Raw genomic sequence first — 14,481 nt, 5'->3', positions numbered from 1 at the left:
CCGCACCGCCACTTCCCAGCAAATTAGGGACACTGTTGCTCCTGGGGTATCGGCGAGGACCATTCGCAACCGTCTCCATGAAGCTGGGCTACGGTCCCGCACACCGTTAGGCCGTCTTCCGCTCACGCCCCAACATCGTGCAGCCCGCCTCCAGTGGTGTCGCGACAGGCGTGAATGGAGGGACGAATGGAGACGTGTCGTCTTCAGCGATGAGAGTCGCTTCTGCCTTGGTGCCAATGATGGTCGTATGCGTGTTTGGAGCCGTGCAGGTGAGCGCCACAATCAGGACTCCATATGACCGAGGCACACAGGGCCAACACCCGGCATCATGGTGTGGGGAGCGATCTCCTACACTGGCCGTACACCACTGGTGATCGTCGAGGGGACACTGAATAGTGCACGGTACATCCAAACCGTCATCGAACCCATCGTTCTACCATTCCTAGACCGGCAAGGGAACGTACTGTTCCAACAGGACAATGCACGTCAGCATGTATCCCGTGCCACCCAACGTGCTCTAGAAGGTGTAAGTCAACTACCCTGGCCAGCAAGATCTCCGGATCTGTCCCCCATTGAGCATGTTTGGGACTGGATGAAGCGTCGTCTCACGCGGTCTGCACGTCCAGCACGAACGCTGGTCCAACTGAGGCGCCAGGTGGAAATGGCATGGCAAGCCGTTCCACAGGACTACATCCAGCATCTCTATGATCGTCTCCATGGGAGAATAGCAGCCTGCATTGCTGCGAAAGGTGGATATACACTGTACTAGTGCCGACATTGTGCATGCTCTGTTGCCTGTGTCTATGTGCCTGTGGTTCTGTCAGTGTGATCATGTGATGTATCTGACCCCAGGAATGTGTCAATAAAGTTTCCCCTTCCTGGGACAATGAATTCACGGTGTTCTTATTTCAATTTCCAGGAGTGTAGAACAAACAAACACCACGCAGAATGTTAGACAGAAACAAATAGAAAGTCGTTCTGTGAACCCCCCCTGCCTGTCACTTAAGTGTGAACTGCCGAGTACTCAAAAATGGCTCTGAGCACTATGGGACTTAACATCTATGGTCATCAGTCCCCTAGAACTTAGAACTACTTAAACCTAACTAACCTAAGGACAGCACACAACACCCAGCCATCACGAGGCAGAGAAAATCCCTGACCCCGCCGGGAATCGAACCCGGGAACCCGGGCGTGGGAAGCGAGAACGCTACCGCACGACCACGAGATGCGGGCGCCGAGTACTCATGTAGATGTACACATATCCTTCAATATATCATGGAAATGGCTAGCTAAGCTTAGCAGTTATTGCAATAGACCAAAAAGTGCTTCATTACTCACTTTGCAGCACGAACCAACAGACAGCACAACACAACAGTAACTTTGTATGCAATGGGTACCACACTGCTGTAGGGTATACATTGTATTATTATTAGTATTATTATTGTTAGGGGTAGTTGTCAAATACAAAGCAATCGCACCGTGAAGACGTCCAAGTTAGAAGTAAGAAGCCCAGCAGTCAAGTAATTTACAATCAATATGCCTAACTATAGAGCACACAGTTTAATTTGGTTGATTCTAAATGGGGTGCAAGTAACGCTAGGGAGATCAGTGCCGCAGAGGAGGCGCGGTTGATAACAAGTGCCTTTTCTCACTGTCGATAATCAGCTTTCTTTTATGAGAAGGGGCTTTAGGTAGCATTCAACAGGCTCTAAGAATTGCTTCATAGTTATATAAAAATGGTTGTTAGAAACAAGCAATACCAATTGTCTAATTGACCCATTGGTTTACAGTTTAATAAGACAACTACGAAAACTAAGTATCATTTACTGTTCGCCATTTTAAAAGTAACAAAGAAAATTATTTTTAATTCTAAAGTTTGCTTACGCGATAATGTTGATAATGATAAGGGTTGCACTCAGGGGTAATGGTCTGAAAAAAGTTGGGAAACACTGGCTTAATACATGTAATTGCCCTACTGCCCATTAAAATTGCTACACCACGAAGATGGCGTGCTACAGACGCGAAATTTAACCGACAGGAATAAGATGCTGTCATATGCAATGATTGGCTTTCCAGAGCATTCGCCGGCCGGAGTGGCCGAGCGGTTCTAGGCGCTACAGTCTGGAACAATGCGCCCCTACGGTCGCAGGTTCGAATCCTGCCTCGGGCATGGACGTGTGTGATGTCCGTAGGTTAGTTAGGTTTAAGTAGTTCTAAGTTCTAGGGGACTGATGACCTCAGAAGTTAAGTCCCATAGTGCTCAGAGCCATTTCAACCATTTTTTTTTTCAGAGCATTCACACAAGGTTGGCGCCGGTGGCGACACCTACAACGTGCTGACACGAGGGAGTTTTCCAACCGATTTGTCATACACAAACAGCAGTTGACCGGCGTTGTCTGGTGAAACGTTGTTGTGATGCCTCGTGTAAGGAGGAGCAATGCGTACCATCACGTTTCCGACTTTGATAAAGGTCGGATTGTAGCCTGTCGCGATTGCGGTTTATCGTATCACGACATTGCTGCTCGCGTTGATCGCGATCCAATGACTGTTAGCAGAATATGGAATCGGTGGTTCAGGAGGGTAATACGGAACGCCGTGCTGGATCCCAACAACCTCGTATCACTAGCATTCGAGTCGAGATGACAGGCATCTTATCCGCATGGGTGTAACGGATCGTGCAGCCACGTCTCGATCCCTGAGTCAACAGATGGGGACGTTTGCAAGACAACAACCATCTGCACGAACAGTTCGACGACATTGCAGCAGCATGGACTTTCAGCTCGGAGACCATGGATGCAGTTGCCCTTGACGCTGCATCACAGACAGGAGCGCGTGCGATGGTGTACTCAACGACGAACTTGGTGCACGAATGGCAAAACGTCATTTTTTCGAATGAATCCAGGTTCTGTTTACAGCATCATGATGGTCGCATCTAGTGTTTGGCGACATCGCGGTGAACGCACATTGGAAGCGTGTATTCGTCATCGCCATACTGGCGTATCACCCGGCGTGATGGTATGGGGTGCCACTGGTTACACGTCTCGGTCACCTCTTGTTCGCATTGACGGCACTTTGAACAGTGGACGTTACATTTCAGATATGTTACGACCCGTGGCTCTACCCTTCATTCGATCCCTGCGAAACCCTGCATTTCAGCAGGATAATGCACGACCGCATGTTGTAGGTCCTGTACGGGCCTTTCTGGATACAGAAAATGGTCGACTGCTTCTCTGGCCAGCACATTCTCCAGATCTCTCACCAATTAAATACGTCTGCTCAATGGTGGCCGAGCAAGTGGCTCGCCACAATGCGCCAGTCACTACTCTTGATGAACTGTGGTATCGTGTTGAAGCTGCATGGGCAGCTGTACCTGTACACGCCATCCGAGCTCTGTTTGAGTCAATGCCCAGGCGTATCAAGGCCGTTATTACGGCCAGGGGTGGTTGTTCTGGGTACTGATGTCTAAGGGTCTATGCACCCAAATTACGTGAAAATGTAATCACATGTCAGTTCTAGTATAATATATTTGTCCAATGAATGCCCGTTTATCATCTGCATTTCTTCTTGGCGTAGCAATTTTAATGGCCAGTAGTGTATGAAGAAGATACGCTCTACGTCTTTTGGTGTCGGGCTAAAATGAGCTGGGGATCTACAAAACTGTCACCAAGTTCGATAATTCAGTGGAAATGGACTGGGATACGAGCAGAAGATGCTAGTGGTGTACGAGAGCGAACCTGGAGATGCGGCCCTCCTGGTCGGCGGCGAGCAGATCCTGCAGCTGCTGGCCGCCCTCCTCGGCGTCTGGGCGCGGCAGCCACTCGACGTGCCAGACGGGGGCCCTCACGGGCGCCGCGCCTCGCGCCACCACCCTGCAGGCGCCGCCGGCGGCGGACACGTCCACCAGGGCGACGGCGCCGTCGTAGAAGCCGACGGCCAGCAGGTTGGGCGCCGCCGGGCAGAAGCGCAGCGACGACACCTCCGCGCCGAAGCCGTAGGCGCGCTCCGGCTCGGCGGGGTTCTTGACGCACCAGACGCAGACGGCGCCGCGCCCCCGGCCGCCGCCGTAGTGGAACTTGCCGTAGGCCGCGGCCAGCAGGTCGCCGCACGCCGCGCTCCAGCACAGCGCCGACACGCTGCGCCCGCTCACGCGCTCGCACTCGAACACCCACAGCGGCCGAACGTGGTAGCGGAAGCGCGGGCCGCCGCCCTCTGCGCCCGCCTCCGTCAGGCCCTGCACGGGCGCAGCTAGGGTGACCAGACGTCCGGATTAATCCGGACATGTCCTCCTTTTTAGCTCTTTGTCCGGGATCCGGGCGGATTTTTACAGTGTCCGGCTTTTTCGCAAAGTTGAACGTAATACAGTTAAATTTGCAATTCGGCCCCTTCTATTGCTCTTTTCTAAAATACCGTAACTATCAGAATGAAATTTTCACTCTACAGCGGAGTGTGCGCTGATATGAAACTTCCTGGCAGATTAAAACTGTGTGCCGAACCGAGACTCGAACTCGGGACCTTTGCCTTTCGCGGGCAAGTGCTCTACCAACTTTTTTTTTTTCATCTCATTTTGTTCGTGTTTGTTCGTTTGCGGACGTCGCAAGGCACCCGTTTCAGTTCGTCGTTGATCCATTAACTCAGTTTTTTTTATTACAGAGGGCAGCGAACCCCCTGACCGAACACGCTGAGTTACCGTGCCGGCTGACAGCTACGCAAGCACGACTCACGCCCCGTCCCCACAGCTTCACTTCTGCCAGTACCTCGTCTCCTACCTTCCAAACTTTACAGAAGCTCTCCTCCTTTCTTTCAGGAGTGCTAGTTCTGCAAGGTTCGCAGGAGAGTTTCTGTAAAGTTTGGAAGGTAGGAGACGAGGTACTGGCAGAAGTGAAGCTGTGGGGACGGGGCGTGAGTCGTGCTTGGGTAGCTCAGTCCGTAGAGCACCTGCCCGCGAAAGGCAAAGGTCCCGAGTTCGAGTCTCGGTCCGTCACACAGTTTTAATCCGCCAGGAAGTTTCATATCAGCGCACACTCCGCTGTGGAGTGAAAATTTCATTCTAGAAACATCCCCCAGGCGGTGGCTAAGCCATGTCTCCGCAATATGCTTTCTTTCAGGAGTGCTAGTTCTGCAAGGTTCGCAGGAGAGCTTCTGTGAAGTTTGGAAGGTAGGAGACGGGGTACTGGCAGAAGTGAAGCTGTGGGGACGGGGCGTGAGTCGTGCTTGGCTAGCTCAGTCGGTAGAAAACTTGCCCGCGAAAGGCAAATGTTCGAGTCTCGGTCCGGCACACAGTTTTAATCTGCCAGGAAGTTTCATACCTTAACTACTGGTACGAAGGCAGTGTTAGTAGGTGGCACCAGGATCGTCGATGTTATCGTTGATCGACCTATAAGCTATTGCAAATATCGATTATTTAAAATTTTATTTTCGTATCTTCGCTTTGTATTGCCTTGGCTTCCTGTAGCGTGCGTCTGATTTGTGAGTGTAATTTTTAACCGAGTGAGCTACGTAAAGTATTTGGCTATGCCTAAACGAAAGTGTACATTTTCTGATGTCCTTTCCTGCAAATATCCGGCTTTGAAGAAAGGGAGAAATGAATTTGAAGCGGAATGAAGATATGTGGAGCTGGAACGTACGTCTCAGTGGCCAATAAAGGTAAGAAATAACTCGACAGATTAGCTGTCATCGTTTTATTTCATTGTTTCGTAGTCATTCAATTTATTTGTGTTCGGAAGGTTAAAGTGCAGTTTACATGTCATCAGCTGCTGCTTGAATTGTAGATGGTAGCGGTGCGTCGAATGAAGGGAGGGCATTTAGTCTTACGTTTTTCGCTTTGTAAACAATTCCGTGTTGTTGACATAACAAAACAATTGACGCCACACTGTCACCACTATCAATGTTTTTAATTTTTTTTGTATTGCTTAGTTAACCACCACCTGACCATCAGTAACAATTAACTACTAGTTTCACCGGTAATTCCCGGCAGTCACGTGACTTGTCCAAAGCTGACGGGTGGTATCCTCCTCATCTGCAGTTGACCTGTTTGATGTGTCCTCTTTTTTTCTTCCTTTGTCCTCCTTTTTGAAGCTGTTAGTCCTCGTTTTTAAACAATTGCATCTGGTCACCCTAGGCGCAGCAACATTGCGTTCAGGCGGACAGAAGGGAGACACAATACTGACGGAAACTTCTGTTACGATACTGAAGTATCCCTTCCCCGTATACTACACTGACGGAAATAAAAGTCGCAACACCAACAAGTAGTTGTGCAACCTATAGGAAAGTTGGTAGGCGTGGTTCTATATCTGCAAAATCATGTCTTTTCAAATTCCGCGAAATTTCTGCAGCTTAGTAACATGTGGGGCCGTCCACATGAGATTCTGATATTTTTGGATCCTTGAAAAAAGACAATCGTGGCCGTCAATCTTATTCGGACGAAGAGGTGCAGGCCTGGGTACAATTATGGTTCTGTTGCCAACTTCAAACATTTTTCAGTGAGGGCTTTGATCGCCTTGTCCCAAAGTGGAATAAATGTATTCATGAACAGTTTAGTTACTTTTTTCTACTTGCTTTTTTATTATTTGACTGTACCTCATAGATGGAAGTCACCAAAATATTTTGCATTCAGAGGAGAAAGTTGATATTGGAATTACGTGGAAAGATCTTGCTGCAAGGAGAAACGCCTATGTTTTAATGATTGATAGCGCAACTCGCGCGTCATATCCTTCCCACTCTCTCCCCTACTTCCGGTGATACAAAACGAGCTGGCTTTCTTTGAATTTTTTTTAGTGTCCTCCGTGAATTCTATCTGGCAAAGAATTCATCCGGCGCAGCAGTACTCCAGAAGTCGGCGGACAAGGGTGGTGTAGGCAGTCTCTTTAGCAGATTTGATGCTTCTCCTAAGTGTTCTACCAATAAAATGCGGTCTTTGGCTCGCTTTATTCGCAACATTTTCTATGTATTGATTTCAGTTTAAGTTGTTCGTTATTGTAATCCCTAGATGTTTGTTTAACTTGCCTATGATGAGTGATAAGGGGCGGTCTGAAAGTATTCCGCTTGAAGAGACTCTTCTCAGCTAAGATCGCGTTTGTAAAACTTTTATTCAGGATGACTGGTTTCGGTAAACAGAGCTGTTGTCACGTGATCTGCGAATAGTGCTTATGAAGTGTAAAACATCTTACTTCATGAAAACTAGCGTACACGTCATAATTATAATACATAAACGAGCAAGTCGAAAGTTATAAGCGAAAATCGTTCTGATATCTCTGACAGTGGAATACTGTAGTGGTGCTGTTGTTGCTAAGATTGTAGAGTTGGCTACTTTCAGAGATGGTAGTACGGACCAAAACAAGAAAAAATGTCTCGTAAACATGGGCTCTAAAATGCAAATCTTAAGACCTATGAGCACTTAATCAGTAAAATAGATGTGTTTCACAGTAGCGAAGATGAACATGTGCTCATAGCTCCTCAGGCATGCATTTTAGAGTTATGAGAACGGATTTCGCTTATAGCTTTCGACTCGCTCGTTTCCGGTACAGGGACCCTTACATCAAATTGATATATATATATATATATAAAAACTGAAAGAGTAGTAATCATAAGGAGGTAAAACAGTAGGTTAAAACAGACAAGATGTCATTAGGACTGCAACGTAAGTCATATTTCAAAATCCTATCTTTGTAAAACGTCATGTATAAGACAAAATAATAGGACAGAAGCCCGCATCTCGTGGTCGTGCGGTAGCGTTCTCGCTTCCCATGCCCGGGTTCCCGGGTTCGATTCCCGGCGGGGTCAGGGATTTTCTCTGCCTCGTGATGACTGGGTGTTGTGTGCTGTCCTTAGGTTAGTTAGGTTTAAGTAGTTCTAAGTTCTAGGGGACTGATGACCATAGATGTTAAGTCCCATAGTGATCAGAGCCATTTGAACCATTTTTTTTTTTTTTTAGGACAGAAACTTTTATTAACAATATGCCTGCACGGCTTTCGACTATTTGAGGACGAAACTGAGAGAGAGCTTGTGTGTTCATTTCATAGTCAATTGCAAATATAAATATGGAATACTAATAAAAATGTGATAACGGGTATACAATTATAAAATTATTTCAGTAGCTGATGGAAACTAAAATACTTTCTAAAAGTAAAAAGGACGTAAGTAATCATATCGTGATAAAACAGTACGTTAGAAAAGACGTACGTCGTTAGGTCTACTCCCTCAGTGTTATTCTTAAATTCTGACTTTGTACGATGTCCGATACAATAAAAAATATCACACAGTAACATTTATTGGCAATATACTGCACTGCAGAAAACTAGTTGACGACGAGGTTCCACATGTATTGTTTAGGTATTTAGTTCAATGGAATACCATGTCGTTTTCACACTGATAAGCATTATAAGCACAGCCCGCAACGACGGTGGATGCCACTTGGTGGCTAGGCGGGCGCGTGACACGGTAACGAAAGTATGTAGGCGGAGCAAACACGGACGGGGGATCACTCTGGCGAAGATATGGGTTGTAAATGAAGAAATCCATTCAGATAAGCGACTTTGACAAAGGTCGCATTATTATTACGTACAGTCTGTAAACGAGTATCTCGAAAACCGCGAAGCTGATCGAATGTTCACGTGCTACTGTCGTCGGCATATACGTAGAGAGGTAGGGCAGTGAAACTACCACTACGCTCTAAATGGTTGGACGTCCACGACTCTGCACAGAACGTGTGGTTCGGTGGCTTGTTTGCTCTGTAAAGTAGGATAGATGGTGATCAGTGCCATCCCTGCAAAATTGTTTCGGAGCACACAGTTCATCGAACATTGTTGAACGTGGAATTCCGCAGCAGACCCTCCCTAAGTGTTGACGCAACGACATCGTCAATTACGATTGCAGTGGGCACGGAACCATAGCGGTCAACGTAAACGTGTCAGCTCTTCGGGTGAATTGTATTTTTGCCACACTAGGTCGACGGTGTTCTCCACAAACGACATCTTCGAAGTGAACGGCTGCTCGAAACGGGCAGTGCGACGGATGCAGGCTGGTGGAAGCAGTACTGTGCTATGGGAGACATTCTCCTGCACTGGCATGGATGGGATCTGTTCAAAATGGTTCAAATGGCTCTGAGCACTATGGGACTTAACTGCTGTGGTCATCAGTCCCCTAGATCTTAGAACTACTTAAACCTAACTAACCTAAGGACATCACACACATTCATGCCCGAGGCAGGATTCGAACCTGCGACCGTAGCTTGGGATCTGTGTAGTAATCGAAGACAGCTGTGAACCATCTGCATCCCTTCATGCTTGATGTTTCCCCGACGGCGGTGTCGTCCTTCAGTAGTATAAAAGTCCGTGTCTCGGAGCCAGAACAGCGTCACAGTGGTTTGAGGCGCATTACAGTGAACTCACGTTGATGTCTCGGCACCGAATTCGCCAGATGTAAATCCTATGGAACCCATGTGGGTTGCTATTGGACGCCGCCACAGGGTACGCAAATCAGTGGCCCGTTATTTATGCGAATTACATGACCTGTGCGTAGACATCTAATGCCACATACCTCCATAGACCTACCAACAAACTGTCGGATAGCTGATACGCAGAATCAGATATGTATTTCGTTCTAAAGACGGACAAACGGCTATTAAGGAGGTGGTTCAAATGGTTCAAATAGCTCTGAGCACTATGGGACTTAACTTCTAAGGTCTCAGTCCCATAGAACTTAGAACTACTTAAACCTAACTAACCTAAGGTTCAAATGGTTCAAATGGCTCTGAGCACTATGGGACTCAACAGCTGTGGTCATAAGTCCCCTAGAACTTAGAACTACTTAAACCTAACTAACCTAAGGACAGCACACAACACCCAGCCATCACGAGGCAGAGAAAATCCCTGACCCCGCCGGGAATCGAACCCGGGAACCCGGGCGTGGGAAGCGAGAACGCTACCGCACGACCACGAGATGCGGGCTAACTAACCTAAGGACATCACACACATCCATGCCCGAGGCAGGATTCGAACCTGCGAACGTAGCGGTCGCGCGGTTCCAGACTGTAGCGCCTAGAACCGCTTGGCCACACCGGTCGGCAAGGAGGTGGTCATAATGTTTTGGCTCATCAGTGTATATTTATCGTGTAACTGAAACTAAACGAATTTTTTAGCGATCGTGTGGAGGTCTTCGTACTGTTTGTTGTTGAGAGCCAGGCGTACCTTGAAGATCTTCTGCTGGGCACGGAAGACGTTGCTGGCCAGCACGCGCTCGACGGTGGCGCAGGCGGCGGCGAAGGCCGGCTTGGCCGCGAGCGCCTCCAGCTGCCGGCGGTGGTCTGCCAGCAGCCGCGCGTCCTCCGCAGCGGAGGAGGAAGACGTGGCCGAGGGCCGGGTGTCGTTCGCCTGCGCCTCCTGCTCGGAGCTCCTGCTGCGGCGCGACAGCTGGGAGCGGCGCGACGTCAGCGACGGCCGGCCGCGGGGCCTGGCCGCCGCCGCCTCCGCCGCCCCCTCGCCCGGCAGCTGGCCCTCCATCCGCCCGGCGGCCGCGGCGGCCACCGACTCGGCGCCTCCCGCTGCGTCGCGGGCCGCCTCCACCCGCGCGACCTGCGCAGTCGTCGCAGCGCGCGCGTCGCCGCAGCCCGCCCGTCCACCCTCGCTGGCGGCTGCCGCGTACTACACGTCCTTCCATTTCTCTTTCTCAGTTCATCACACCGTCGAAAAACTTCGTTTTCTTCTAGTAGACATTAGGGTAGGTGGGGGCAAAGGTGCACACTTAACGCTTTTCTAAACTTATAAGTCACAACAGCAATAAACGTTTTTACAGGTTTCGGTCTGTTTTAGACGATCTTCAGACCCGTAAAAAATGTTCAAATATGTGTGAATTCCTAAGAGAGCAAACTGCTGAGGTCATCGGTCCCTAGACTTACACACTACTTAAACTAACTTACGCTAACAATAACACACACACACACACACACGCTCCAGGGAGGACTCCAACCTCCGGCAGGAGGGGCCGCCCAATCCGTGACATGGCGGCTCAAACTGCGCGGCCATTTGCGCGGCTCAGACCCATACCGTGATGATAGATGTGGATGTGAACTGAACAGGCGCTACACCTCCACGGACGCTAACTGAAGCAATTAGCGTTCGTGGAGGTGTAGCGAATTGAAAGGTAACCCTAGTGGTACTATATAAATTGAGTCGGACCACATAAATTGACTGGGAATGTAGCCATAGTTATAGTGTCCTAACATTTATTTTCTCTTTAAAACAGGCATAAATGATGCCAAAAAAGTTATTGATTGAAACTTCCTGGCAGATTAAAACTGTGTGCCGCACCGAGACTCGATCTCCAGGTCCCAAGTTCGAGTCTTGGTCCGGCACACAGTTTTAATTTGCCATGAAGTTTCATATCAGCGCACACTCCGCTGCAGAGTGAAAATCTCATTCAAGTTATTGATTAAATACCGTAAATAACTAACAGGTGATTCAAGACTACACTGGACAAGGATCCTGGGTGGCAGAGACAGTTTAACTACTGGAGTGAATCAAGTACTCTGGCTCTAAAAATATGGATAAGGCAAACTGAATTGATCTGACGCTGAGCAGACTGACTGATCAAATCTACTATAGTTTCTCTACATAGGTGCAGCTGAGAGCAAGTAGCGATTGAGATCTGTACGCCCTGACAATGCTGGAGCAGCAGTACATTACCCTGTTTGCTTCGTGTGGTAATATAACCAGCAGCTGGCGAGATGTGTACAGTGGAGGTGAGATGTGAAAGCGCCACCTGTGAATCGATCGTGGCCACGAAAGAAATGTAAAAATCTCACGGTCCAGCGATCAGGCAGACATTGGGACTGACAGGAAAGCGTTTTGCCACTGTGGAGGAAGCAAAACAAAAATCGCTGGAAGGCATAAAGAACATCCCGATAACTGAATTAAAAAACTGTATTAAACAATGAAAGGATCATTTGAAGAACTGCGTTGTGGTCAATGGAGAATACTTTGTAGGCGATCAAAATTTGGTGTAAAAATAGAGGCAAAGGTGGAAAAATGGGCCCCTGCTATTATTATGGGCCCCCTATATATTTGGAAGTACAGGCCACGAATTCTAGCGGAGAGCAAATAAACTACTAGAACTAGTTGCCAAACTTCACTGTAGTGCGCGCAGACGTAGTAGCTGTCATGGTTTGTGAGTAGTTGTGCTGTGAATTTTTTCGCTGTCATCAAAAGTTTGAAAGGTTAGTGTTTACTTGAGTAAAACTCAAATTTCTAACAGGTTATTAGTAAAACTAAGGTAAGGTACGTATTTGGCTTGTTGTTAGGATGCCGTTTTACATTAATTAACGTCGGTTGCGAACCAAACTAACCGTAGGCAAAATCCTTTTCCCCAAGATGTGGATATATGGGCCCCTTTTGCTGCTGCTATTATGGGCCCCGTAAAATCAATCAGATTTTATGCGACCATTTACAAATATTGCTACTCTTTATGTTTCAGATGCCTCGAAGACATCTTGTACCCCCCAAAAAATCGAAACGGCAATCGTGGGACAAAGCAAATATGGCAAATTCTACTGTAGCTATTAAAGAGAAAAAAATGTGGTTGAAAAAAGCGGTTAAAGTGTTCTCTGTCCCTCGTTCTACGCTCCAGGGGCTTTCACGAATCGATAAACCGGTCGAAAAAATAGTTAATATTAAATTGGTCCGTCCACCGGTTTTACCACAGGGACTTGAGGACGAACTGGTTAAATATCTTCTCATTATGGAATACAAATTCTACGGCCTTACCAGAAATGACGTCAGGTGCATGGCCTACCAGCTTTGCACAAGAAATAAAATCCCTCATCCATTTGTAAAGGGCGAAGTTGCTGGTCGAGCTTGGTTTGACCATTTTATGTCATGGCACAAAAATATTCTATCTACTTTTAAGCCATCCGCAACTTCGATTTCACGTGCTAATGGGTTTAATAAACAAGCTGTAGCCAATTTCTTCAATTTACTTGAAGCTGCGTTCAGTAACTACAAATATCCTGTGGACAGAGTTTTTAATGTATACGAGTCAGGCTTTAGTGTCGTTCAAAGCAAAATTTCTCGTGTCATCGGCCTCAGGGGGAAAAGGCAAGTTGGTGCATTATCTGCAGCTGAAAGAGGATCACTTGTAACGTGTGTGTTCTGCATGAGCGCGTCTGGTACTTTCATCCCACCAATGCTAATTTTCCCCAGGAAAAATATGACGGATACACTGATGAAAGGGGCTCCGCCTGGCTCTATAGGAAGGTGTCATCCCTCTGGTTGGATTCAGAGCAACCTTTTCACTGACTGGTTAATCCATCTTATCTCTAAAACAAAGCCATCAAAAGATGATCCTATTTTGCTTATTTTAAATGGCCACCAACCCACTCAAAGAACATTGACGTAATTGGCATAGCTCGTGAACACCACGTTACAATAGTTGGCTTGCCTCCTCACACTACACACAAGCTGCAACCACTAGATAGGAGCTTCATGGGACCCCTTAAGAATCATTATAATGACTACATAAGGCAATGGATGCTGCACAACAATAGGCCTCTTGGGCCATTCGATATTGCTGAGCTACTTGAGAATGCATTCCTGAAATATCAAACAGCTGAAATAGCCATTTCAGGGTTCAGAGTCACAGGAATTTTTCCTGTAAATCACAAAGTGTTTAATGATATTGACTTTGCTCCCTCTGAAGATATTGACGTTCAAAGTCTGACTGTAGATGCTCTGAAAGCCAGTAAAGGGTGAACTCCTAAGGACAAGCATTCAAGTCAATCAGCTCAATACTTTCATCCTGGCACATCATCGACATTAACTACACCATCTGCAAGAGACTTGGCAGAAGCTGGGCCCTCAGGATGCTCTTCCCAACAACGTTTTGGTCATGTTTCTCCCCAAGACGTATTGCTGATACCAAGACCAAAAAGAAAATTGACAAACAAAGGCCCTAAACCCATTACTTGTGCTGTTGTAACTTCTTCTCCTTATAAACATGCACTAAAAGAGGCAGAAGAAAAGAAAAATAAGAAAACTAAGAGGAAACAAGACGGAAAAGAAAAGAGCAGTACAATGAAGAACGGCGGTAATTAAAAACAACCAAATTCTAGAACAAGTAGGAGAAATAAGTTAGTGTATGAACATGAATCAGATGAAGAAGGTGAAGAGGCAAGTGTAGGTTTTGATTCGTGAGAATCCTTCCCAGACATTGAACTTGGTGTTTCTATCCCTGATGTTGACGACGCTGTATGTCTGAAAAAACCCCTTCACAAAATAGACAAAAGGTGAACTTTGGGTCCAGTGTATAGCCTGTGAGATGTGGGCTCACAACGAATGCGCTGGATGCGAAAAAGATGCTTATATGTTTGACTATTGTAAACAGACTAGGTGTAGGCTGTGAAAACCATCCCACCAGTAGGCTAATTAACAATGTTCAAAGTGAATCTTTCTTTGATTGTACACAAAAATTAAATAAAGTTATTTTTTTCAAATT

General features: G+C 47.1%; 1 protein-coding gene across 1 annotated transcript in view; it reads right to left on the bottom strand.

Annotated features, from left to right (window-relative positions):
- Positions 1–12,858, bottom strand: part of LOC126203656 (dynein axonemal intermediate chain 4-like) — a 49,212-nt gene extending 36,354 nt beyond the window's left edge. The window contains exons 1-3 of the mRNA XM_049938058.1: positions 12,756–12,858; positions 10,185–10,627; positions 3,725–4,231 (exon numbers count right to left, since the gene is read on the bottom strand). Coding sequence (XP_049794015.1) covers positions 3,725–4,231; positions 10,185–10,627; positions 12,756–12,858 — 1,053 coding nt within the window. The remainder of the gene's footprint in view (positions 1–3,724; positions 4,232–10,184; positions 10,628–12,755) is intronic.
- Positions 12,859–14,481: the final 1,623 nt, after the last annotated feature.

The sequence above is a fragment of the Schistocerca nitens genome, chromosome 1, assembly GCF_023898315.1.
Source record: "Schistocerca nitens isolate TAMUIC-IGC-003100 chromosome 1, iqSchNite1.1, whole genome shotgun sequence".
NCBI classification, from domain to species: Eukaryota; Metazoa; Arthropoda; class Insecta; order Orthoptera; family Acrididae; genus Schistocerca; species Schistocerca nitens.
This window is presented reverse-complemented; position numbering and strand designations above follow the sequence as displayed.